Raw genomic sequence first — 27,982 nt, 5'->3', positions numbered from 1 at the left:
ACAGTGCACCGGGGAGACTACTGTGATGATTATAAGCAGAACAATCCCCACTTTCTGGTGTGCACTTTGGAGCCAGGATCCCCAAGGCAAACCAATCAAAATAAAATAAGTCAAAGAAAGGCCAGGTTGAAGGAGTCACTTTCTAAAGCCAAGTGGCTTATTCAGTGGTTTTGTGTATCTGAGTTTCAACTTCCCAAGAAATGCTATCCAGGTGCAAGTGGTGGTGGCCACAGCACAAACATCTCCTTGTTCAGCTAAAAGGTAATAAAAGGCTATCCTATGATCCAGGACAACTTTGTCCTTGCAAAGATGGGGACTGCTCGTGAGATCTTTTGGTGATTGAGGCTAATCTGATTCAGATAATCAGAAGAATGTAGGGGGGCAAATGTGCTATGATTTGTATCTGCATTTGTGTTTAACTGAACAAAGTACTGTCATAACTAGAGAAAGGAAAAACAAAACATGGATATTCTGACCATAAAAGTTGGACTTTGTAAGTGATTCCTAAGTGGTGGTGGTGGGGATCAATTAAGAATAGAAGAAAAACTGGTCACAGGGTCTTTAGCAACATAGTCTTTGATGACAAATCCAGCAGTCTGAAACCTTAACCCCACCTTAACAAGGGCCTGGAAGATATAGATGATGGTGTTATCTTTCCAGACCAATGCCAGGGTAAAGGAAAGAAAGAGAAGGAAGAGTTTCATGTCTAGTTAAAGTACGAAGCTTTGATGTGGTATCTTGGATGGAAACAGTCTACCTCAACATACGCTATTTCTTTTCCTAGTCAATTTGATTTGGAAATCTCCAACGTTTGTACAGAACCAGATGATAGGTAGAGCCTTCTTCAGCTCAGTAGTCAGGAACACTTGATAAGCACTTCCCTTGAGCCTCAGTCTTACAAAAATATCAGAGTACAATAATAACTCTCTGTGAATAATTAAAGACTTTAACATTATCCATGGTTAAAGGTATAATGAGAGTTCATTATCATGGAATACACAAGGAAATTTGGTTATTTCTGTAACATACAACATTTTAAAAATAATAATTGGAATTATACTGATAACATGATATTAGGATGTATCAAATTTCTAGGAATTTTACACAATTTCTAAAACATTTATAATATGTATCTGTACACATATAATATAAAGAAGGCTTAACATTACTTCTTATTTCATAATGTTTCCCATGTGATTTAATGTATCAAATTAGTGCAGCATCTCTCTTCTAATAAGGAGAGAAGGCAAATTTTTTTTTTTTCTTCAAAGATCTATTTATTTACTTGAGAGTGAGAGAGGGTGAAAGGGGAGGGGCAGAGGGAGAACCCCAAGCAGACTCCCCACTGAGTGTGGAGCCTGATGCATGGCTCAGTCTCATGACCCTGAGATCACAACATGACCCACAACCGAGAGTCAGATGCTCAACTGACTGAGCCACCCAGGTGTCCCAAGAACAAATCTTTTGAAATATTCCAGGGACCCTCTCAAAATATCTTAAAAGTTGGTTCATGGCCAAAAAGACTCCATTTAAAATTTGATTCAGAGAAAGTTTCTCAAAAATATCAAAAGGTTAATTCTTGGCCAGGGGCTCCTGGGTGGCTCCGTTGTTCAGCGTCTGCCCTCGGCTCAACTCATGATCTCAGGTTCTCAGGATCAAGCCCCATGTCAGGCTCCCTGCTAGACAGGAAGCCTGCTTCTCCCTCCACTCCCCCTGCTTGTGTCTCCTCTCTCGGTGTCTCTCTTTCTGTCAAATAAATAAATAAAATCTTAAAAAAAAAAAAAAACTTGGCTAAATAGGATCATAGTTTGCTGTGAAGCAGTAAGTAGTTATCCATGTAACCAGAGTCATAAGTCTTCACAAGGCAAATACAGAATGCTAAATAGTTCTAAGAAAATCTTAGCTCTTTTAGTAGAGAAGACTCAGTTCTCTCACATAATCAAGGACTTGATAAAGACAACATTAAATACAAAATATTATTTTGGTAAGACAGAATCTTTGTTTTCTAGGCATATTACTTCAAAGGTAAAACACATACACACACAACCATTACTATTGTTTATCAAGAGCAAACCAGTCATCCAAGAAAACTTTGTCTTTTTAACAGAGAGGAAACCAAATTCTAACTTCATACCAGTGTATTTTTTTTTAAGTGTGATTAACATACTATTAGTTATAGGGTACAATATATTGACTCAACAATTCTATGTATCACTCAGCACTCACCACAATAAGTATTATTCACCACCTGTCACCCTACAACATTATTACAACACTATTGTAATAATGTTTGTGATAATATGCATGTAACATTTTCTATGCTGTATTCTTCATCTCCTAGGTTTATTTATTCTATAATTGGAATTTAGTTCCTCATAATCTCCTTCATCTAGTTCACCCAACCTCCCCATTGCCTCTCTGACAACTACCAGTTTATTTTCTCTATTTAAGGCTCTCAGTTTTTGTTTATTTGCTTATTTGTTCTTTGTTTCTTTCTCTGTTCATTTGTTTTGTTTTTTAGATATTTTTTCTTACTTTCTAGAAGTGAAATCATGTGATATTTTAATTTCTCTGACATATTTTTCTTAGCATATTACCCTCCAGTTTCATCCATATTGTCATAAATGACATGGTCTCACAAATCCTTTTTACAGACCTAGATGTGTGTGTGTGTGTGTGTGTGTGTGTGTATTCTTCTTTATCTTCATAATCCATTCATCTATAAATAGGCACTTGGGTTGCTTTCAAATCTTGATTATCATGAATATGATGCAATAAACATAAGGGTGCATATATCTTTTTGATACCCAGTAGTGGAATTACTGGAACATATGGCATTTCTGGTTTTAATTATGAGGAACCTCCTTACTGTTTTCCACAGTGGCTGCACTAATTTACATTCCCACCAATGGTGCAAGAGGGTTCCTATTTCTCCACATCCTCACCAACACTTGTTATTTCTTATCTTTTTGATTCTAGCCCTTCTGACAGTTGTAAGATATCTCATCGTTTTGATTTGCATTTCCTTGATGACTAGTGATTTTGAGCATCTTTCATGTGTCTGTAATCCATCTGTGTATCTTCTTTGGAAAAATGTCTACTCAAATCCTCTGCACATTTTTAAATTTGATTATTTGCTTTTTGGTGTTGAGTTAAGTTCCTTATATATTTTTAATATTAACTCATTATTAAAGATAATTTGGAAACATCTTCTCCCATTTAGTAGGTTGCCTTTTCATTTTGTTATTGGTTTCATTGAGTGTATAAAACTTTTTATTTTGGTGTAATTCCAATTTTTTATTTTTTGCTTTTGTTCCCCTTACCTGAGAGATATACCTAGAAAAATGTGCTATGGCAGATGTCAGAGATTTTACTGCCTGTGCTCTCTTTAAGGATTTTTATGGGTTTATCTCACATTTAGGTCTTTAATCCATTTCAGTTCATTTTTGTGTGTGGTGTAAGAATGTGTTCCGGTTTCATTCTTTTGCATGTAGCTGTTTGGTTTTCCCAACACCATTTATTGAAGAGACTGTCTTTTCCTCATTGTACATTTTTCCCTCCTTTATCATAGATTAATTGATCATAAGTTTATTTCTAGTCTCTCTATTCTGTTCTATTGATCTATGTCTCTATTTCTGTGCCAATATCATACTAGTTTGATTACTACAGCCTTGTAATATAGCGTGAAATCTGGGATTGTGATATCTACAGTTTTGTTCTTTCTCAACATTGCTTTGATTTGTAGTATTTTGTGGTTACATACAGTTTTTAGTTCATTTGTACTAGTTCTGTAAAAAAAAATGCTATTAATATTTTGATAGAGATTGTGTTGAATCTGTAGATTAGTTTGGGTAGTATAGACATTTTAACAATATTTATTCTTCTAATCCATGAGCATGGAATACCTTTCCAGTTGTGTCATCCCTGGTTTCCTTCATCAGTGCTTTATAGTTTTCAGAGTACAGATCTTACACATCCTTGGTTAAATTTATTCCTAAATATTTTGCTCTTTTTTGATACAATTGTAAATGGGATTATTTTCTTAATTTCTCTTTCTACTACTTCATTATTAGTGTATAGATATGCACCAGTTTTCTGTATATTAACTTTGCTTTCTGCAACTTTGCTGAATTCGTTTATCAGTTCTAATAGTTCTTTGGTGGAGCCTTTAGGGTTTCCTATATGTAACATCATGTGATCTATAAATAGCGACAATTGTAATTCTTCCTTATCAATTTGAGTGCTTTTTATTTCTTCTTCTCATCTCATTGCTATGGCCAGGGCTTCTGGTACTATGTTGAGTAGAAATGGTGAGAATGGATTTTTTTTTTTTGTCTTGTTCATGATGTTAGTTTCATGAACTAACTCTGAACTTTTTTCAGAGTTTTTATCATAAATGAATGTTGAATATTGTCAAATGCTTTTTCTGCATCTATTGAGATGATTATATGGTTTTTATCCTTTCTCTTATAATATGATATATCACATTGATTGATTTGCAAATATTGAACTATCCTTGTATTCCTGGAGTAAATCCTGCTTGATTGTGGGGAATGATTTTAACTTTAATGTTGAATTCTGTTTGCTAACATGTTGTTAAGGATTTTTATATCCATGTTCATCAGAGATATAGGGATATAGGTTTTTGTTTTGTTTTGCTTTATTTTATAGTGTCTTTGTCTGGTTTTGGCATCAGGAGAACATACAGATCTTGTCCACTTATGAACCCATGGCAGCCTCAGGCAGGCACCTCAACAGCACAGGGACAAACCCTCCACTGTGCATCCATAGCAGACAAAGCAGATCCTTGCAGCTTACTTCTTTGAGGGCAGACACATTTCTGCCACAACAGCACAGGGCACGCAGCCCACATAGGAGACACTCCTGTATGACCTGGTTCTGGTGACCAGGGTATGCTACAGGACCTCTTCTACAAAGGCCACTACTTTCAAGAGCAGGGATATGGTTGGCTTCCCTATTACATAGAAACACACAGTGTTAGACAAAATGAAGAGACAAAGAAATATGGGCCAAATGAAAGAATAAGACACAATCACAGCAAAAGAGCTAAATGAAATGAGATAAGCAATATGCCTAATAAAGAATTCAAACTAATGGTCATAAAGATACTGGATTTAAGAGCAGATGAACTCAATGAACACTTCAACAAAGAGATAGAAAATAAAAAAGGATCCAGTCAGCAATGAAGTATTCAATAACTGAAATTTAAAAATATATATATATATATATATATACACACTACAGGGAATCAACAACAGATTACAGGATGCAGAAGAATGGGTCAGTGATCTGGAGGACAGAGAATGGAAAGCAACCAAGCAGAAAAATTTTTTAAAGAATAAAAAGAATAGTAAAAATAAGGATATGTTAAGGAAACCCAACGATATCAAACATGATACTACTCACATTATAAGGATCTCAGGGGAAAAAGAGAAAGGGGAGCTGAAAATTTAATTAAGAAATAATAGCTGAAAACTTCCTAAATCTAGGGAAGAAAACGGACATCCTGAACTAAAAAGCACAGAAGCTTCTAGTAAGATAAGGAAGTCCACAGCAAGACACATAATAATTAAAATGGCAAAAGTAATGATAAAGAGGGGATTTTAAAAGCATCAAGAGAAAAGAAAATAGTTACATACAAGGGAAATTCCATAAGGCTCTCACCTGGTTTTTCAGCAGAAACTTCCCAGCCCAGAAGAGAGTGGCATGATATATTCAAAGTGATAAAAGGAAAAAAATCTGCAACTAAGGGGGTGGGATTATGGACATTGGGGAGGGTATGTGATTTGGTGAGTGCTGTGAAGTGTGTAAACCTGGTGATTCACAGACCTGTACCCCTGGGGATAAAAATATATGTTTATAAAAAATAAAAAATTAAAAAAAAAAAGAATACACTACCTAGAAATGTTATCATTCACCGTAGAAGGAGAGATAAAGTGTTTCCCAGACAAACAAAAGTTAAGAAGTTTATCACCATTATACAAGCTTTAGGAGAAATGTTGAAGGAAATTCCTTGAATGAAAAGAAAAGGCATAACCAGAGGAAAACTCTGAAAGGAAAGACTTTCACAGGTAAAAGCAAACATATATTATAGGTAGTAGATTAATCACTTATAAAGTCAGTGTGAAGATTAAAACAGAGAAGTAGCAAAATTGATTATATCTCCAAAAATTAGCCAAAGGAAACACAAATGAAAAAGCTGCAAAATATGAAATCATATACATTATATATGGAAGGCAGTAGAAATATATTGCTTTTAGAATATGTCTGAATTTAAGCAACCATCAACAACATAAACTGCTATGTACATAAGATATCATATATAAATGTAATGGTAACCACAAATAAAAAACCTATAATTGATTTAAAAAATGAAGAGAAAGGAATCCAAACAACACCAAAGAAAGCCATCAAACTATAAGGGAAGAAAGGAAGAGAAGAAAGAATACAAAAGAACTAAAAAACAGCCAGAAAACAGTTAACAAAAGGGTAATAAGTACACACCTATCAATAATTTCTTAAAATATAAATGTAATAATGTTCCAATTAAAAACAAAGGATGCCTGAATGGATAAAAAAAAAATACCAATCCACGATCCATATGCTGCTTATAAGAGATTCACTTCATACCTAAAGACACAGAAACTGAAAGCAAAGAGCTAGAAAAGCATACCAAGCAAATAGAAATGAACAAAAAAAGGACAGGCAATACTTATATCAGATATATAGACCTTTTTTTTGGACAGAAATATAGACTTCAAAAGAAAGACTGTAGTAAGTGGCAAAGAAGGTCATTACACAATGATAGAGGAAACAATCCAACAAGAGGATAAAATAAATATTTATGCACTGAACATAGAGTACCTAAATAAATAAAGTAACAGACATAAAAAGAGAAATTGACATAATACAATAAGAGTAGGGGACTCTAGTACCCCACTTACATCGGTGGATAGATCACCCAGACAGAAGATCAACAAGGAAATGGTGGATTTGAACAACAAACACATTAGACCAGCTTGAACTAACAGATATGTACAGAACATTTCAAACCCAAACAGCAGAATACACATTCTTTTCAAGTGCACATGGAACATTCTCCAGGACAGATCACATGTTAGGACACAAAACATGTCTCAATAAATTTAAGAAGATCGAAATCATATCAAGCATCCTTTCTGACCACAACTATATGAAACTAGGAGTCAAGTACAAGAAAAAAATCCTGAAAAGAATGAAATTACATTGAGGCTAAAAATATAATACCAAACAATAAATGAGTTAATCAAGAAGTCAAAGAGGAAATACAAAAAATAAATGGAGACAAATGAAAATGAAGTTACAATGGCCCAAAATCTTTGGGATGCAGCCATAGCAGTTTTAAGAGGGAAGTTTATAGCAATACCTCAAGAAGCAAGAAAAACCTCAAGTAATTTAGCCTTACCCCTAAAGGAACTAGAAAAAGAACAATGACCAACACTAGTAGAAGAAAGGAAATAATGCAGATCAGAGTAAAAATAAGTGAACTAGAGACTAAAAGAAAAATAAATAAACAGAAAAGATCAATGAAGCCTGGAGCTGGTTCTTTGAAAAGATTGACAAAATTGATAAACCTTTTGCCAGACATATTAAGAGAAAAAGAGAGAGGACTCAAATAAAATCAGAAATGAAAAAAGAGAAATAACAACTGACATCACAGAGACATAAAAGATTATAGGAGAATATTATGAAAAATTACTGGAAAAATTGGACAACCTAGAAGAAATGGATAAATTCCTAGGAATATATAATCTTCCAAAACTGAATCAGAAAAATAGGAAATTTTAACAGACCAGTTGCTGGCAATGAAATTAAATCTGTAATCAAAACACTCCCAACAAACTAAAGTCTGTGACTTCACATGTGAATTCTATGATACATTTAAATGAGAATTAATATCTATTCTTCTCAAACTATTCCAAAAATATAAGAGGAAGGAAAACTTCCAAACTCATTCTACAAGGTCAGCATTACCCATATATTGTGTACTTTTGATATTAAATTTTTTTTACTTAAATTTATTATAGTCTGAGCCAGCTTGACTCACATAAAATTTCTTTCCCAAGACTCCCTTCTACAAACCTTCTACAACTTCCTTTTTTACGTCTAAATTTTGTTCTTTGCTCTTCCTCTTCCTTATTCTGAAATAATCAGACTCACTCTAGGACAAGATTACTTTCTTTTCCCTCAATAAAAATGCATCTCCATTTCTCATACCTTCTTTTACCAAAAACACACAGCCTAGTTTCCTTACAAACAGAGTCATTTCCCTTATTGTTTCTAGTAGCTTGAATATATTGAATTTTTAACCATTAATCACCATAATTTCTAGTGAAAATAAAAAAGCAAACAATTGTTAACTGTCTTTTATACTAGCATTCTGTGGTTTGACAAATTTATAAATGCATTTCAAAATTTATAGAAATATATTCTACCTCATAGTAAATTTTTCAATGGAGCATACAACTTGTTTATTAATAAACCCAAATATCTTAAGTTTCTTGTTCATAAGAAGTAAAAAAAGTAAGTAAACCCATGTTCAGTAATTAGCATTTCTGTATTTTATCTGGAAATGATCTAGATATTAAGTTATTATTCATCATTTCATTTCACTTAGCAAAACTCTAAAGTTTTAAGTTATCAGAAAGATGTGAGGAGACTATTTAAGTAGACATACCATAAAATACCACTATTGATTAAAGGTTCACCTAAATATCATCAGCATTTTTCAGAGTTAAAACAAACAGTCCTAAAATGTGTATGGAAACACAAAAGAACCTAAGTAGCCAAAGAATCTTGAAAAAGAAAAACAAAGCTGCCGGTACCACAATTCTGGACTTTGAATACTATTACAAAGCTGTAGTCATCAAGACACCATTGTACTGGCACAAAAAAACAGATACATAGATCCATGGAACAGAATAAAAAACCCAGAAATGGATCCAGAACTACAAGGTCAACTAATCTTTGACAAAAAAGGAAAGAGTATCCAGTCGAAAAAAGACAGTCGCTTCAACAAATGGTGTTGGGAAAACTGGACAGCCACATGCAAAAGAATGAAACCTGACCACTTTCTTACATAATACACAAAATTAAATTCAAAAATGGATGAAAGGCCTAAATGTGAGACTGGGAACCATCAAAATCCCAGAGAACACAGGCAGCAACCTCTTTGACATCATCCGTAGCAACTTCTTACTAGACAGGTCTCTGGAGGCAAGGGAAACAAAGGCAAAAATGAATTGCTGGGATTTCACCAAGATAAAAAGCTTTGGGGGGTACCTGGATGACTTAGTTGGTTAAACATCTGACTCTTGATTTTGGCTCAGATCATGATCTCAGGATTGTGAGATTGAGTCCCCCCATCAGTCTCCATGCTCAGTGTAGAATCTGCTTGAGATTCTTTCCCTCTCTCTCTCTTTCTCTCCATCCACCCATCCTCCTACTATCCTAAATAAATAAATAAATAAATAAATAAAATCTTTGTTTTCAAAAAGGCAAAGGAAACAACAGAACTAAAAGACAACCTACAGAATGGGAGAAAATGCAAATTCACATCTCTGATAAAGGGTTAGTACCCAAAATATATAAAAACTTACCTAAACCAACACCCAAAAAACAAATAATCCAGTTAAGAAATGGTCAGAAAACATGAACAGACATTCTTCCACAGAACACATAGAGATGGCCAACAGACACATGGAAAGATACTCCATATCACTCATCATCAGGGAAATACAAATCAAAACCAGGATGAGATACCACCTCTCACCTGTCAGAGTGGCTAAAATCAACAACACAGGAAACCCCAGATTTTGGCAAGGATGCAGAAAAGGGAAATCCTCTTGCACTGTTGGTGGGAATATAAGCTGGTACAGTCATTCTGAAAAACAGTATGGAGGTTCCTCAAAAACTTAAAAATAGAACTACTTTATGATCCAGCAATTGCACTGCTAGCTATTTATCTAAAGGATATAAAAATACAGATTCAAAGGGGTGAATGCCATCCAATGTTTATAGGAGCGTGATCAACAATAGCCAAACTATGGAAAAAGTCCAAATGTTCATTGATTAAAGAATGGATAAAGAAGATGTGATGTGTGTGTGTGTGTGTGTGCGTGTGTGTGTGATGGAATGTTACTTGATCATCAAAAAGAATGAAACCTTGTCATTTATAATGACATGGCTGGAGCTAGAGAACATTATGCTAAGGGAAAAAGTCAGTCGGAGAAAGACAAATACCTATGATTTCACTCAGATGTGGAACTTAAGAAACAAAATAGGTGAGCATAAGGGAAGGGGGGAAAGAGAGAGGGAAGCAAACCATAAGAGACTCTTAACTATAGAGAACAAACTGAAAGTTGATGGAGGGGAGCAGAGGAAATGGGCAAATAGGTAATGGGTATGAAGGAGGGCACTTGTTGTGATGAGTACTGGATGTTATATATAAGTAATGAATCCCTGAATTCTGCTCCTGAAATAATATTACACTATATGTTAACTAACTAGAATTTAAATAAAAACTTCAAACATTAAGAAAAGTTCACCTGAAAACTCTAATTCCAGTTACATCTATTAAATTCACTTGTTTTTTAACTTATGAAAATTTCATCATACAAATTATTTTTCTTGTTAACAAAATTCTTAACAGAGGTAATGTAGACTTATTTAATTAATAAACCCAGGTAGAATAAAAGTTGCAAGTCTGCATTATTGAATGCTAATAATTCTAAAGACATGTACATTTTAATTAAGCTATCAGACTTAATTAGCTTTAATACTGAATACTTTTCCCGATCACATGAACCCAGAAAGCATTTGGGTTAATTTCTATTATATTTTTGAGAATTTTATAAATACTTAATTCATTTAAGTATTTAATTTTTTTAAGTCAATTAGAGCGCTTTTACAAAATCATTTTGGCAATACTATCTAACACACACACACACGCACACACACACACACACAGATATAAACAGATCTTATAGATTCTGTTCTAAAATGTTGCCATGAATCAAGCACAATAATACAAAATCCAGTAGTTATAAAAGAAGTTAGATCTAATTGTGTTACTGATAGATGGAAGAAGTTAAGTTTATGTATTAAGATGGTCAAAGCTTTTTATTACTATTTGTGGAGAAGATGTGATTTTTCATTTGCCCAAGTTCCAAAGAAACTCCCCAACTCCTTGTTTTTCTTCTGATAAGAATTACCTCCATGAAGTTTGTATTAAGAGATGACTAGAAAAGAGTTCCTGGAGAACACCAGGTAGAATATTTCCAGTCTCAAAGGCACAGGGAAAGAATGCCAGAACTGGCCAGAACTATTTCCTGAGGCCAGAATTTTTACAGTATTTGCAAGCTTTTTGTAATAAATAGATGAGGTTTGGGGGATTAGTAAATTGGTAATAGGTGGATTTTGAATTGTTTCTAGAGCTGCATTTTGGTTTTGTCAAGATTTGTGAAATAAGGGTAGTTGCTTTAATTCCTCAAAGAATTGGGTTGCAGCCTAAATGATATCAAGGGGCTGATGTACCCACCTAACCTCATTATTTTCAATTTGGCTTTTTAAAAATATATGTCAGGAGAGGATTTCCAGCTAAGATGAAAATCAGAAGATTTCTATGGATTTAGAACTGTTTTTCTCTGGAATGTTTTAGTAAATCCTTCTACAAATGCTTGAGATGTTTTCCTTTCCCTCTGGATACATCATTTCATTTTTGCCAGGCAATCTAAAATAATTTCTGTCAGGGTCTCATTATCAGCTTCCAATCTGGTCAACTTCTTGCCACAAAACTACTTTAAACATTCTTGTAAATATCTTGTCGCCTTTCATCCAGGAAAATATTTCTGGCAGTACTGAACACTCCTTGTATAGAAAAGCAGTCCCTGAAGAGGGTAAAAGATACTAATTTCCCAAGATCCGAAGTCACGCGCAAAGATAGACAAGAGAAAGAAATGGCAACCTGCATGTCCCAGACAGGCAGAAAGCCAAGTCAAGCTCTTAGGACATAAAAGAAACAGGAAGGCAATAGTTGTCTCTAGGAGAGAAATGATCAATAACCAACAGGTATGAATTTGGAAAGGAAAGGACAATGTGAAGTTTTATTTTCCTTTCTTAACTGGACACTACGGACAGATGTTCAGGAGATCTGACTCTTGGTAAGAATTCTTACCCTTTTCTGACTTTTGCCAGTTTTCTCAGGATCCCCACTTTAGGCTCCACTGTCTATTAGGATTTGGCAAGGTTTTTCATTCATTTTAATTTTAGTTTCCCCTGGGCTTTTTAAGGGAATAATGTAACAGTTTACCAAAAAAATCTGTCAGGGTCTTATCAACTCTGGGGAGGGGCATTATGAGGGACTCTTCTTTGTAGGTAAATATGGGGACATTTGAGTGGATATTGAAGAATTTGCACAAAACCTATGAGAATGGTTTTCCTCCTTATGTCTCAGTTGATTACAAATGAGGCATCAATTTCTGGGCCGGTGTTTTGATGATGGACTCCAAGGAGCATGTAATGAAGAAGTCCTAAGTATTGTTTCAGATACCTTTTGCATCTTTAATTTTTCATTAGACTTTTGCATTTGATCTTAGCCAAAAGGCCGAGAAGCGATCATTAGACTTTTGCAAAGACACTTTGCATGAAGTTATTTTGGAATCTTAAAGCCTTTTGGAAGCTTTTACATTCCAGTTAAAATAGGTATCCCATTCTCTCTGCTTGATTTGGAAACCCTTGTTTGTAAGTGTACTTCTTAAATCAACGATCTTGTCTCATTGGAACGTTCCCCATGATGGTCATTGTAATTCTAGGTTGTCTTTAGTTAGATTTTGCCATTTTAGCAGTATATATAGCTTCTGGGGCTGTAGTTCCAAGACATAAAATAAGTAGATATTCCAGAAGGTGGTATGCTCAACTCTTTGAAATTTGAGGGTCTCTCTCTCTCTCTCTCTTTCTTTTTTTTCAGCTAAGCCTTTGGGTCTCTTGGAGTCAAACTAATACCCAAGGGGGCTGTGCCACTGGGTTGGGGATTATGTGGTATTTTACACTGTGCCTTGTTATTTGGACATTTTCTTGAGGTTTATGAATGACTGAGTGTCAATCTAACCTGTTCCGTGACCAACTTATTCTACCACAAGAGTCTTTAGGGTTTAGTAGCAGATGCTCTAACAGCTTTTAAGTGCTCGATCCATGCCTACCAATTTTGTAGTTTTTAGCTTCCGAGATTCCATTAGCAATAGCCTTTATCTATACAAAACAAGTAAAACAAAATTCTCTTTTGGACCCAGCCCAGCTTTCAAGTTAGATCCACTTCAACTCCAACCAGTAACGACCAGCAGTTCCCAATGTAGAATTTGGGGACTGAACCAAGGGCTGGGGATTCCAGTCCAATGGAGAACTGTGGAAAGCTAATTAGAGTGGGAGCTTGACACAAAGAGAGTAGAGCTCAGAACCACGTAGAACTTGTCCACAGCCCTCAGAAATGGTAAGAAAGAGAATTCAGAGGGTCTTCAGGTATCATGCCTGTTTCTCACTGTTCCTGAAAGCCATCAGGAGTGTTCTTTGGATTCCATCACTGCTACCAATTCTCTTAAAAAACAAAACTCAACTGAGTACACTCTAGAGTCCTACCGGCTTTATTCAATAACTTATGAATCAAGGAGCCTCCTACCTAGCAGATAGATCAGAGTTCCAAAGAGCTGCACAGAATGAAAAACTTTCATAGGAAGAAAGGGATGGGATAAGGAAGTTACTAGTGAAAAATGGATTATTTGTGGCAAGGTCACCTTCCTTTAGGGGATGGCAGATGTCTAAGAAGCAGATTACCTCATTGGTCATGACCAGGTAACTCCAGATTAAGACTCCACTCCAGGGAGAGGTTGAAATGGTAATTAAGTTAGGTATTAAATCTCAGTTTGGTGATGTGGGCTTTGCATAAGTGACTCCATTTGGAGTCTATTATCTCTTTGTAAACAGTAGTTATTACAGAAACAGTATGGCCAGCAAAGTAAAAAAAAATACTTTCTATCTGATGCTTTACCAAAAAAAGTTTGCCAACCCTCAATCTAAAGTATGGGTTAAAAAAAAAAATCAACAAATAAAATCTCCATGTGTCAGTTACCAAATTTAGAACTTACACTACATCAAAAATTAATGATCTACTACATATTGACTAACTGATCATAATAATAATAATAAAATAATTTACAAGGTAGCTGGAAGCAAAAGAGGATATGTAAATAGATAATCATAAAATAAAAATATATTTTAATGTAATTTATATCATGGTTTTTGATGTGAGAAATCTATCATTTGTAAAGGTATTGCCATTGCTATTGGACTTGGAAAAGAAAGCACACTCCAAACATAACTGAAACTGCAAACTAGTTGAATAATAAGTAGATTAACTTTACTTAGCAATTCAAGATTCTGAAATTCTGAATTCAAGTCAGATATGTGTATATAAAACAACTAGTCTCTAATTACATTAAATCAAAATCCAAACTAAAATCATATCTGATATATAATGTAAGCATTGTCTATTATTTTTAAGAGGAGAAAGGATTATCTAAACTTATATTTTAGATGCTGTACTAACATCCCTGAGTTGTATTGGACAGTGCAAGAGTTCAGGAGAGAAATACAAGACACCTGAAAAAATAAAATTACATATTGGAATTATGGGAAACCCACATTTGTTTATTCCTTTGTGCTTCCCAATAAATATTTATTGAGCACTTGTGATATGTGAATGGTCCTACCAATTTTTATGAAGGATGCAAATGTTCCTGTCTTGAAAGAATTTATCATCTTTGGGGAAAATAATACATGTGCACACCCGTAATTATAATACAACTTGGAGTCTGGTGAGTTCAGTAGGAATACAGGGCTATAGAGGGAGCATTAGAAAGAGAGTCTAAGAAGAAAGAACATTATGAGTAAAGCTGAAAATAGGAAAATAGAAGGTGTGTTTGGGAAATGTTCAGCATCCTACTGGCCACCATCTAAGGTACAAAAGGAAAGTAGTTTGGGGGAACTTAAGGTAGAAAAATCCATTGGGGGAGCACATGCGGACCTTAAGGACCTGTCGAGGGTTTGTATTTATCCAGCAGGAATATCACTGGAAAAACACTGAAGACTGCTAGATATGGGAGTGATGAGATTGACCTGATGATAGTCAAAAAGGATAGGCTGGATGCGAGGTGAGCCAGAGACCAGAGAGGACCCAATTTCTAGTCCAGGGTGAGGGATTAAGATCCAACACTAGAACCATGGTGGATGGAATGGGAAAAAAGTCACAGAATGGAGAGGTATTGTGAAGGTAAAAGAAATGTAAGATTTGACAGTAAACGAGATGGGACAAAGTGAGGAAGAAAAAAGAATTAAACACTGAAATCGTTTCCTGACCTAAACAACAGGAAACAGCATAGTACTATCAACAGAAATACAACTGTTTATATTATAAACAACTGAAGTTATAATACAACTTGGAGTCTGGTGAGTTCAGTAGGAATACGGGGCTATAGAGGGAGCATTAGAAAGAGAGTCTAAGAAGAAAGAACATTATGAGTAAAGCTGAAAATAGGAAAATAGAAGGTGAACTGAACTCCTCTCAGTTCAGGAGAAGGAAGTGTTTTGAGGGAAATAATAAAACCCACTTTAAAAATGCTCAGTGGATTGAACTGTTGCTGGAAGCACATCCAGATGGAATATCTAAATAGGCAATTGGAAATGTGGGAGTTTTCCTCCCAAAGGAAACGTAGGGCTGAACAATTTGCCATGGTGGTCATGCATGGTCCCAAATCATTTTCTAATTACCCATAGAAAGTGTAATATAAGACCTGTATATAGTTCTATAGTCTCACTTGGAAAGTGAACAGGAAAATAGAAATAAGCATTCAATTATTCAACAAATATTTGTTGAACATCTTTTAGGTACTAATCACTGGACTATGCTCTGGTGACTCAGTGATGAGGGAGGGACACCAATTCAGCCCTCAAAGAGGTTGCCATAGCTCATTTTTAGGAACATTCCCACATCTTCAGGGCTTCTTAATTATTTTGTGGTAGGGGACTGGGTGGCACAGTAGATTAGGTGGCTAACTCTTGGTTTCCACGCAGGTTGTGATCTCAGTGTTGTGAGATTGAGCCCCATATGGGGCTCCACACCCAGCATGGAGTCTGCTTGAAGTTCTCTCTCTCCCTCTGCCTCTCCCTTCACAAATTAATAAATAAATCTTCAAAAAAATAATTATTTTGTAGTCAACAGTTTTTTCACAGTGGCCTTCCTACTAACTTAATCTGTCTTGTTAAATTATTTAAAGGCTCCTCTAATTCAGTTTATTTTTCTTTCAGGATACATATAGCGGTTTGATGGGTCCTCTGATTATTTGCAGAGAAGGAGTGTTGAATGAAAAGGGAAGAAGAAGTGATGTTGATTATGAATTCGTTCTCTTGTTTTTGGTATTTAATGAGAATGAATCCTGGTATCTGGATGACAATATTAAGAAGTATCTTAATAAAGATCCACGACATTTTAAGCGCACTGATGATTTTGAGGAGAGCAACAGAATGCATGGTATATCAGAGGTTTAAAAAGAAGACCCTTGTTGATATAAGCTTATAGAAATTCCTATAACTGTAGTAGGTCCCCAACCTCTTTCTCTGAACCCTTCTCCATTCCCAGGGGCACGTGGACTAGAGAAACTCCTTTAGACCTTTCCTTCAGAGAGAATGAACTAATCCATTGATTGGCTACCAGCAAGGTCAAGTGCAACTTTGGATCAATTATGTAGGGTGCTCTATCTCAGAACTCTGGGATCCCTAAACTGTAAAATTGTAAAGTAATTCCTAAAAAATGAATTATCACTTATGGGTGATATATAAGAATACATCATAACATCAAGCTAATCAAATTTAAGGGCCTGGTTACACTGACTCAGGAACATGAAATTTTCATCACCAAATTTCTCTTTTAATGTGTCTATGCTATTTATTTAATTCTATGTACTTTAAGGTAGTTTTTTTTTTAAAGTGAGAGTAATATGTTTTAATTGACACATTTGTACTATCATACCAAGATACTTCTGAACAAAATATACAAAAAGATAGGCCTTGCCCAAGGTCACAAAGCTTATATTGCTAACATTGATTAGAATATGCAGGCTGATTTCTGATTCAGCTACTTCTTCCCCTATAATTTTGCATCCCTTCCCCCAAAGTTTCTGAGTATGCTATTTTTAATAAATATAACTCATTTGCCTTGGCACAATGCACAGAATAAAAATTTAGTAGAAAGCAGAGGGAGAGTCCCCATCATGTCAACCCAGCTGGAGTTTGCTTTGGTCATTGTGAGGGCATGGGCTCAGTCCGTGTGAAGCTTTCCTCCTTTTGGCAATTCAGTCATGCTTAGGAACTTGCCCCAAACTAGTTCTCAGAAAGCAAAGAGTTAAGGGAATAGCTTCTACGTCATTTAACTTTGACTTATAGGACCTTGATTCTCTGTGCTTTAGTTCACTCATCTATAGAATGGTATAAATAAGGGCTGCTTCAGAAATAAGCCTGTAACCCACTCTTTAAAGAGAATGTGCCAAACCAGCAAGCACACAGACAACACCCTGATACCCAAGACGTAGCTTTTGAAAATAAACTGTGACCTCTCTTTTCCGGCTCTCTTTTGTAAGGATTTCTTCATAACCTGGCTTTTGGGTCTAGAATGGTGGGAACGTTGGTGTGAGTATGATGGTTATGTGTTTATTAGGCAGATGAAAATATGGGTAACTTAAAGATCTTGAACCATTTCTAAAACCAGATTAAGTAATGACCACTAATCAAAGACTGTTTTCATCTTCTTAGCTATCAATGGAAAGATTTTTGGGAATCTCCATGGCCTTATCATGAATGAAGATACGATGACAAACTGGTATCTGTTGGGAATGGGAAGTGAAGTGGACATACATACCATCCATTATCATGCTGAGAGCTTTCTTTTCAAAGTAAGTATTAGAAATATGCTTTGGGGAAGACTTTTTGAACTCAAAGAGTCAATGTATGTTCACTGTGAATAAAAATGACTTGTGAGGGTCATATTAGAAAATGGAACAGAATAACATGATTATACCCCCCCTGTAGGTATTTCTTAGTATGTGTATATATTTTGTTGTGCTTATGAGAAACTCTCCAAGCTTCAGAGGGGAGTTTTCTCATCAGTTGTATGGGGATAATTTTTACCACTCTGGATGATGCTGTTAATACTACATATAAAAGCCACTGTAGTAATCTGTTACTTATCCTTAACCTTCCCCCTTTTCTTTTACTTTCTTTTTATTTCCTTTATTTTCTATGTCATTTGCTAACAGAAAAGCCCTATCCAGTAGATACTTCAAGCTGGCTCCAAAACTTTATCTTGTCTTTTTATTTTGCGGCGCAGCTGAGCTGGGCTGGACCATGTGTGGTCTGCCTGTGTAGTATCAAGCTGTTCCACCTTGGTGGCACTGACTGTACAAAATCACCCCGGGGGTGCTGTTTAAGGAAGAGACTGCCAGGCCCCACCCCTGTCCTAAGGAATCAGCATACCAGGAATAAGATCTAAATAGGCCATCATCCTGGGGTGCCTGGGTGGCTTAGTCAATTAAGAGTTTGACTTCAGGGTGCCTGGGTGGCTCAGTGGGTTAAGCCGCTGCCTTCACCTCAGGTCATGATCCCAGGGTCCTGGGATCGAGTCCCGAGCCTGCTTCCTACTCTCTCTCTGCCTCTCTCTCTGCCTGCCTCTCTGCCTACTTGTGATCGCTCTGTCAAAAAAATAAATAAAATCTTAAAAAAAAAAAAAAAAGAGTTTGACTTCAGCCTAGGTCATGATATTGGGGTCCTGATATCAAGCCCTGCTTCTGGCTCTGTGCTCAGCGGGGAATCTGCTTGTCCTTCCCCTTCTCCCTCTGCACCTCCTGCTGCTCATTCTCTTACTCTTGAAAATAAATAAATCAAATATTTACTAAATAAATAAATAAATAGGCCATGGTCCCAAGAGCTTAGTGAAGTCTATAGGGAGAAAGAATAGAAAAGAATGATCACATCTAATTCGTGGAAGAACCTGCATTGGTCCTTTTGTGGTTAAACAGCAATAAATAGTAACTTTAACAAACGCCTAATATTTCCCCTCTGTGTATTTATTTAACATAGTTAAGACACCAAATATTAGTCTACAATGACTACAGTTTACATATTAAATGGCTGTGCTGCTTTTCAGAACTTGCCTTTTTCAACTCACATCTTTAAAAATACATTAAAAATTTATAAAATTTAATAAAACTATAAAAATCATTCTATATGCTTATACAGTTATTTTGTACACATATAAACTTCAAAAATTTAAGTACAATTGCCATTGAGCAAAAGCCCCTTAATTTAGTGTATGGGGCAGCACATACGATAGCGTAATCAATACTGATTAACATCCTCATTACCTCCTTAAATGTCCTTGTTGCACTTTCTAGAGGAAGGTACTTTCTCATGCTTAATCTCTGGCAGCCACTGATCTACTTTCTGTCTCTGTAGTTTTGCCTTTTCTGAAATGTCAAATCTATGGAATCACACCATCTACAGCATTTTGAAACTGGCTCATTTCACTTAGGATACACGTTTGAACTGCGTCCATCCTGCGTGTTATCAGTACTTTGTCCTGTTCGATTGTTGAGCAGTATTCCAAGGTGTGAATACACTGCAGTTTGTTAATCCACTTTCCCATTGAGGGGCATTTGGGTTCTTTCTGGGTTTTAGTTATCACAAATAAAGTCATTGTTTCCCCTCCCTTTCCCTATGATCCTCTGCACTATTTCTTATATTCCACATATGAGTGAAACCACAAGATAACTGTCTTTCTCTGATTGACTTACTTCACTTACCATAATACCCTCCAGCTCCAACCATGTCGATGTAAATGGTAGGTAGTCATCCTTTCTGATGGCTGGGTAATATTACATTGTATGTACAAAACACATCTTCTTTATCCATTCATCTGCTGAAAGACATCTCAGCTCCTTCCACAGTTTGGCTTTTATGGACATTGCTACTATGAACATTGGGATGCAGATGCCCCTTCTTTTCATTTCATCTGTATCTTTAGGGTAAATAACCAGTAGTGCAATTGCTGGGTCATGGGGTGGCTCTATTTTCAACTTTTTGAGGAACCTCCATACTGTTCTCCGGAGTGGCTGTACCAGCTTGCATTCCCACCAACAATGAAAGAGTGTTCCCCTTCCTCCACATCCTTGCCAACATTTGTTTTTCCTGTCTTGTTAATTTTAGCCCTTCTAACTGGTGTAAGGTGGCATCTCATTGTAGTTTTAATTTGTATTTCCCTGATGACAAGTAATATGGAACATTTTTTTCATGTGTCTGTTGTCCATTTGTATTTCTTCTTTGAAGAAGTGTCTGCTCATGTATTCTGCCAATTTTTTGACTGGATTATCTACTTTTTGGGCATTTAGTTTGAGTTCTTCATAGATCTTGGATACCAGCCCTTTGTTTGTTATGTCATTTGCAAATATCTTCTCCCATTCTCTAGGTTGTTGACTGTTTCCTTTGCCTTGCAGAAGTTTTTTATCTTTATGAAGTCCTAATAGTTCATTTTTTGCCTTTGTTTCCCTTGCCTTTAGAGATGTGTCTTGCAAGAAGTTGCTGTGGCCAAGGTCGAAGAGGTTACTGCCTGTGTTCTCCTCTAGGATTTTGATTGATTCCTGTCTCACATTTAGGTCTTTCACCCATTTTGAATTTATCTTTGTGAATGGTGTAAGAGAATGGTCCAGTCTCATTCTTCTGCATGCAGCTGTCCAATTTTCCCAGCACTATTTATTGAAGAGACTGTCTTTTTTCCATCAGACATTCTTTCCTACTTTGTTGAAGACTAGTTAACCATAGAGTTGAGGATCCATTTCTGGAATCTCTATTCTGTTCTATTGATCTATGTGTCTGTTTTTGTGACAGTACCATCCTGTCTTGATGTTCACAGCCTTGTAATATGCTTGAAGTCAGGCACTGTGTGGGCCCCCAGCTTTGGTTTTCTTTTTCAACATTCCCCTAGATATTCAGAGTCTTTTCTGGTTCCATGCAAATTTTAGGATTGTTTGTTTCAGCTCTGTGAAAAATGTTGATGGTATTTGGATTTGATTGCATTGAATGTGTAGATTGATCTGGGCAGTATAGATATTTTAACAATGTTTATTCTTCCAATCCATGAGCATGGAATGTTTTTTCCATCTCAGCATACAGATCTTGAATATATTTTGTTGGTTATTACCTAAGCAATAACATGGGTTTTGGTGATAGTATAAGTTGCATTGTCTCTATTTCAATTTCTAATTTTTAATTACCAATATATAGAAGTATAATTGATTTTTGTATAATTGATCATGTATCCTACAACTTTGCTAAAATGTTCTAGTAGATTTTTTGTAGATTTTGGGGTGATGGTTTCTTACATAGACAATCTTCTTTTCTGTAAATTGGGATGGTTTTATTTCTTTATTCAATCTGTAAGCCTTTTATTTCTTGTCTTGCCTTATTGCATTGGCTAGGACCTCAAATGTTGAATCTGAATGGTGAAAGGAAATATCCTCACCTTAGTCTTGGTGGGGGGGTGGAGGAAGTACTTAGTTACTCATCACTGAATATAAAGTTTGCTTTAGGGTTTTTGTAGTTCCTATTAATAAGTGAAAGGAGGTTTTTTTTTTTTTTCCTATTCTTAGTTTGCTGATAGTTTTTATCATAAACAGATGTTAAATTCTATCAAATGTGTTTTCTGCATCTATTGAGATGATCACATTTTCTTCTTTAGTTTGTGGATGATTTTCTTTAGTATATTTGTCATTGACATAGATTAATTTTCAAATATCGAACCAGTATTCAACCTCAGGATCAGTCATGCTTTGTCACAATGCATTATCTTTTGTATATATTGTTGGATTCATGCTAGTATTTTTTAAAGATTTTACATTTATGTTCATGAAAAATATTCATTATAGCTTTCTCTTCTCATATAGTATTAGGATAATGTATAGGTAAAGTACTAAGGCGTCAGGGTAATGCTGGCCTCATGAGTTGGAAGTGGTCTGTCCTCTTCTATTTTCCAGTAGGATTTGTTTAGTACTTATACTATTTCTTCTTTAAATGTTCGTAGAATTTGCCAATGAAGCCATCTGGACCCGGAGTTTTAATTTATTAGAAAGTTTTAATATAATTCCAGTTTCTTTAATAGATAATATGAACAGTGAACCTAGGTAATTTTCATCTTAAGGAATTTGTCCATACCATACAAGTTGTAGAATTCACAGATAGTTATTCATAATATTCCTTTATTATGCTTTCCAGTGCCTGGAAGGTCTTAGCGACATCCCCTCTTTTGTTCCTAATATTTGTAATATGTGCCTTTTTTTTTCTTGGTCAGTTTGTCCAGGGGGTTGCATTAGTTATTGTTTTATAACAAATTACCCCAAAACTTAGTGTCCTAAAACAACAAATGCTAACTCACAGCTTTTCTGGGTCAGAAATCTGGGAGTAGTTTAGCTAGTCAGTCGTGACCCAGCATTTCTCATGAGGCTGTAATCAAGATGTCAGCTGGAGCAGTAGTTGTCAGGTTTGACTGGGATTGGAGAATCCACATCCAAACTCACTCATGGGGCTACTGACTGAAAGCTTCATTTCTTCACCACATGGGTATGCCATGGGAGCGGACTTCCCCCAGGGTGAGTGATCCAAGAGAAGAGAGCAACAGAGAGAGTCTAAGTCTTTTAGAAGTAGAATGCCATCACTTCTTCCACATGCTATTGCTCTCACAGACCAACTTTCATACAATATAGAAGGGGACTACAAAGGTTATAAACAGCAGGAGGCAGGGATCATTGGGGGCATTGTGGAGGATGGTATCACATCTTATGACCTGTTCAAAGAATCAGTTTTTGTTTTCTTTGATTTATCTCTATTATTTTTCTATTCTCCATTTTATTGATTCCTGCTCTTATCTTTATTACCTTCTTTCTGCAGATAGATAAATCTTATCGAGGAGATGTGTATGATCTCTTTCCTGGGACATTCCAAACCATTGAGTTGTTTGCTGATCACCCAGGGACATGGTTGTTACACTGTCACGTGTCTGACCACATCCATGCTGGCATGGAGACAACCTACACAGTCCTTCGGAACATAGGTACTGCTTTCTATCAGGGATGATGTACTAGGCTTCCTGTAGGCCCTGAAAATAGGAGACTTAAGAGCCCCCAAGGGCTCAGAGTCAAGTAAGAGAGACAGACATATAAACAGTAACTATTATAGAATATGATATGTGCCAACATAGAATGCAGAGTACAGGGCTCTGTGGAGATAATGGAGATAATGGTTAACAACGTAGGGACATGAGCAAATATTCTAGAAGCTATAATGCTTCATATGGATCTTAATGGGTGAGCAGAAGCTTGAAAGGTAGATGGGGTAAGGACAGTGTGTGTATAGGTATGTAAAATAGTAAGAACTTAAGAAAGCCCTGCAGATACAAACAGAATAAAGTCCTCCTTGGTAAAATGGCATAACCCTTGAAATAACTCATGTCATGAAAAGAATCTACTTTTGTTGTTTATAAAACAATCAATTTTGTCATCTTCATCCAGACAACAGGATCCCTTACTCCACGAAATCTCCATCTGGAGGAGCATCCCACCCAGCCACAGTGCCCCCCAATGGTAATGATACCCTCCCTGAATCCCTCATGCCAATGGTCAGCATTCACTCTCTAGGGAAGGGCGGAGGACTGACACCTCACTTTTCTTTTCACAGAACCTGGCAAGGAGCAGCTTTATTTCTTTGGCAAGAATCTGGGTCCTAGGGGAGCCAAAGCAGCCTTGGTCATCCTCTTCATCCTTGGACTCCTCCTCCTGATCTCCACAGTGATTCTCTCCCTCAGACTGCGGTCGGCAAGGAAGCAGGTCGCATACCGGGAAGTCCAGTCCTGTGCACTCCCCACAGATGCTCTGTGAACCAGCTGGTCGTCCTCAGCAGGGAAACTGGACAAGGCATCGTTCATTAAGACAGGTTTACATTATATCTTGGATCAGGCTTTGATCCTCCAGAACACAATCATAGCAATTTGCTTTTACTTATTTATTTTTTTAATGGGCTGTGAATAATCCTCAGGTATAAAATACAGAAAGAAGAACAGGTGTGACTGAGAAAACACAGTCTGTTCTCTGAAAGAATTTGCTGAAGTGGGACAACCCTCTGAAAGATATCTTTATTTTCCTTTTTTTTTTTTTTTTTTTTAATTCTTAGATTAGACGGTGCTTCCTCAGCTAACCATCCAAGTTTCTAGATGGACGACTTTGGGAGTTATACTGCTTCAGGCACCTAAGTGGAATGGCACTGATTTTTCAACACTATATAATGTTATATAAGATATTTCCCTTAGTCATTTCAGGGAAAATAACTTCTTGAGGAGTTCATGAAAATGTCTAAACCACTATCTGCTGATAGAATTTGACCAAATGAAGCTTTTGGAGGCCTTAGCCAGATCTCCTGGCCTTTTCCACTTTAATATAAATAGCCTGTGCTCTGTTTGCTACAGAAGGCAAAGTTATCAGCATTTAAAAAAAAAAAAATTGCTGCTGTTTTTATGCAAACCTGCAGAGATACTTTGATGTTTACAACTCAAGTCATGTTATATGTTTTTACAAAGTTTCCATGGCAACAGGGTTTTTTTTGCCCCCCCCCCCAAATCATCCAGAGAATTTGTTTTGTATTTCAGAATGTGGAGGGCCAGAAGTTCTACAAGAGAAGCATAGGATCTCCCACTATGAAGCAGAGACTTCCTAAAGTTTAGTAGGAGCTCCTGCGTGGGAGGGAAGCTTTACAGAAGGCAAATCTGGACTTGAGCCTTGAGTCTGATTTTTTTATTCACCTAGTGGATCTTTCAAAGTCTGCATCTTCTAGGAAATAAAAACAGTCTCACCATGTGAGCAACACCAGGAGGAAGTCATCAGTGCAGCTGACTGGTAGGGAGAAGAACTCTCACAAAATTCTTGATTCCATGCCTTTTAAAGACAGCCCTTTGGGGGAGGAGGAAAAAAAAAAAACAGAAAAGAAAAGGCTAGAAAAAAGAGAGTCCCAGTTATAAGGTTTTAAATCATTAAATTGGTTTTGAAGACATGCATTACAGTTTTCAAGGCTCAAATGCAAAAATAAATTACCAGACAATTAAACTCAACCCATTACAAGGTGATCCACACTCTCTGTATACATGCCTAAACGTTAGGTTAAGATTGATAAAAGCAACTTTGCTTATTACTAGACTGAGAAATTGCCCTTAACTCAGGGCCAGATGCCCTGCGATGCCAATGTCAATGCCAGATGAATGATATCGGTACATTTGCCTTAGCAGATCATTTGGCTGTCCAGGTGAACAAGTAGAACCTAAAAAAATAACTCTGGTGGAGGGACATTTCCTACTTTCTCATCTTCATCTTGGTGAGGGAAAATGGGTAATTTGATAGAAGTTATAGTCTTACATGAAACAGGATGCGGATGCTAATAGTTCTGTTCTTGGTTGGCTTGAACGTCATATCCAACAGTGTACCCAAAGGATTCTGAATTCCAGCCTGCTAACCACTGACAATGTGATTTTGTAGTATGTGTTCTACGGTTTTCATACGTGTGTAGGCTGTATAATTTCATAGTGATAATTATATTAAATGCCTTATTTATAACTCACCTAGATAACAAATTATTTAGTTTTTTCCCCTTTTCTCTTAGTCTATTTTTTTAATGAAAATGAAGCCATAAAGTAGTTTGATCACACACCATTTCTCTTTTTAATAAAGTTTCACAGACTATGAGATGGCTACGTGCATTTTTTTTTTCTTTTTTTACTATTATCTGATCATTAGAAGTGGGGCACAGTTGGTTAAAGGAGAATAGTCTTTTAGATATTCAGCAATTCTCCTTGTTATACCTGCTAAGGGAAATGAAACAGAATAACAATATGTCTCCCAAAGAATAGGACTATCCGCAAACATTGTTTCCTCAAATGTACCATACTTCTTCCTCTGACTCAGCCCTTGAGACAACCAATTACAATTAGATACATCTCCAGTAACAATGAAGAAGTATCCCTGCTCTCACCAGGGCAGGTCTCTTCCTTAGCTCTGGACTTATACCTTCTTGGCTCTCTCAAGAACTTCATTCCCTCAGTGTTCAGCTTTTTCTACTGCATGAAGTCATCGGCAGCACCCACTATTAAAATCCCACTATAAAAAGAGGGCTGCTCTCCTTAATTTCATAACCCTCTCTAGCCCAGTTTCTCTGTTCCCTTCATAGCAGAACTTTTTGCCTGCACCACCTCACCTCATGAATTCCTCAACCCATTCCAGTGACTTCCAACTCAGTGTGACTTGCTCCCACCTCACATTTTGCTGTTGTCAAAATCAACAACCACGAGGCCATTTCTAATGGCTTCCTCACCTTGATGTCACGCAACCTGTCCATAACAACTGATGGCTCCTTCTTTCAAAAATACCCCATGGTCCCCTGGCTCATCACCATGACCTCTTGCCAGCCTTCCTTCTTCCTTCAGCTCTCCCTTCTCAGTCTCTTGCTTATTCCTTCTCTCCCATCTAACTTAAGTGTTGGCATGCCTCAGGGCTTGCTACTGGGCCGTCTTCTCTCTTTTGCCCTCAGGGTTAGGCTTAATAATGTCCCCCAAAGATTTTGTGTCCTCATCCTTGAACCTGTGTTATTTTATATGGTTAAAAAGGACTATGCAGTGAAGTGAAGGATCCTGAGACAGACTACTCAGGTTGTCCATAAATAAAAGTCACAGCACCCTTCTAAGAGAGGCAAAGGGAGGTTTGTCTATGGAAGAAGGCCATGTGACAACTGAAGAAGGACACTGTGCCGTGGCTTTGGAGTTGGAGGAAGGGGCCACAAGCCAAGAAATGCTGCTGTAAAACCTGGGAAAAGCAAGGGAACAGATTCTCCTTCAGAGCCTTCAGAGGGAGCTTGGCCCTGCCGGCATCTTGTATTCCAGTAAATATGATTTTGGAGAGAATACATGAAAGCCATCAAGTTTGTGGTCATTTTTTACAGCCCTCTCCATATGTTATTTCATCCATTTCACTTTTAATTATATCCAAATTGTTTACCTTGGTCTGGGACCCAGCCTGATTTGGCCAATGCATACCTCTCCAACTTGATCTCCAACTCTTCCCTGCTCTAGCTTTGATCAGTTCTTGTGTCCTGCTAGTTCTTTTCTGCCTCAGGACCTTTGCACACACTGCTTTCTGTGGCTGGAGTACTCTTCCTCTCCAGCACTCTCATCCCTCTATCTACCTTTCTTGGCGATCTTTGAGCTCCCCAGTCTTTCCTCTGTTATTTCCCAGAGTCACTGTTTTCCTTTGTAGTGCTTATCACAAGACATGACCATTTTATCTTTCTGTTAGTTTGATTTTCTTCTGCCTCTTTGACTGCAATGTAGGCTTCATGGAAGCAAAGACCCCCGACTTTTTTTTTGCTCATTACTGCATCCCCAGCCCAGACCACAGTGCAGATACATAATGGTTGTTCAGCAAATATTACTTGATTGAATATATAAGCAGAACAGATGGTGTAGTGGGCTGGACTAGTCTGACTTTGACTATTTCGGTTGCAAAAAGTCTCCTATTCAAATGTCAAAGGTCTAAAACAAATCAAACAGATTCTGGAATGCTTGCTGTGAGGTCCGCAGCTGCTTTGGCTTCCTTCTAATAAATGACACTGGAGCAAGGGTCGGGTGGGGGAAGAGCATGTATTATTCAATCCCTAAATGCACTTTACAATTAATTAAAAAAAAAAAAAGCAATGTCATCAAAAGTAAGTCTAAGAAACTGTCACCGCTAAGAGGAACTAA

The 27,982-nt window shown here is 36.7% G+C and overlaps 1 protein-coding gene across 1 annotated transcript in view; it reads left to right on the top strand.

Annotated features, from left to right (window-relative positions):
* The window catches only part of HEPHL1 (hephaestin like 1), an 89,531-nt gene extending 63,488 nt beyond the window's left edge, over nucleotides 1–26,043 (top strand). Inside the window, exons 16-20 of the mRNA XM_059186348.1 lie at nucleotides 16,417–16,639; nucleotides 17,917–18,056; nucleotides 23,098–23,260; nucleotides 23,718–23,789; nucleotides 23,884–26,043. Coding sequence (XP_059042331.1) covers nucleotides 16,417–16,639; nucleotides 17,917–18,056; nucleotides 23,098–23,260; nucleotides 23,718–23,789; nucleotides 23,884–24,083 — 798 coding nt within the window. The 3' untranslated portion in view covers nucleotides 24,084–26,043. The remainder of the gene's footprint in view (nucleotides 1–16,416; nucleotides 16,640–17,916; nucleotides 18,057–23,097; nucleotides 23,261–23,717; nucleotides 23,790–23,883) is intronic.
* Nucleotides 26,044–27,982: the final 1,939 nt, after the last annotated feature.

Source organism: Mustela lutreola, chromosome 1, assembly GCF_030435805.1.
Source record: "Mustela lutreola isolate mMusLut2 chromosome 1, mMusLut2.pri, whole genome shotgun sequence".
NCBI lineage: Eukaryota > Metazoa > Chordata > Mammalia > Carnivora > Mustelidae > Mustela > Mustela lutreola.
This window is presented reverse-complemented; position numbering and strand designations above follow the sequence as displayed.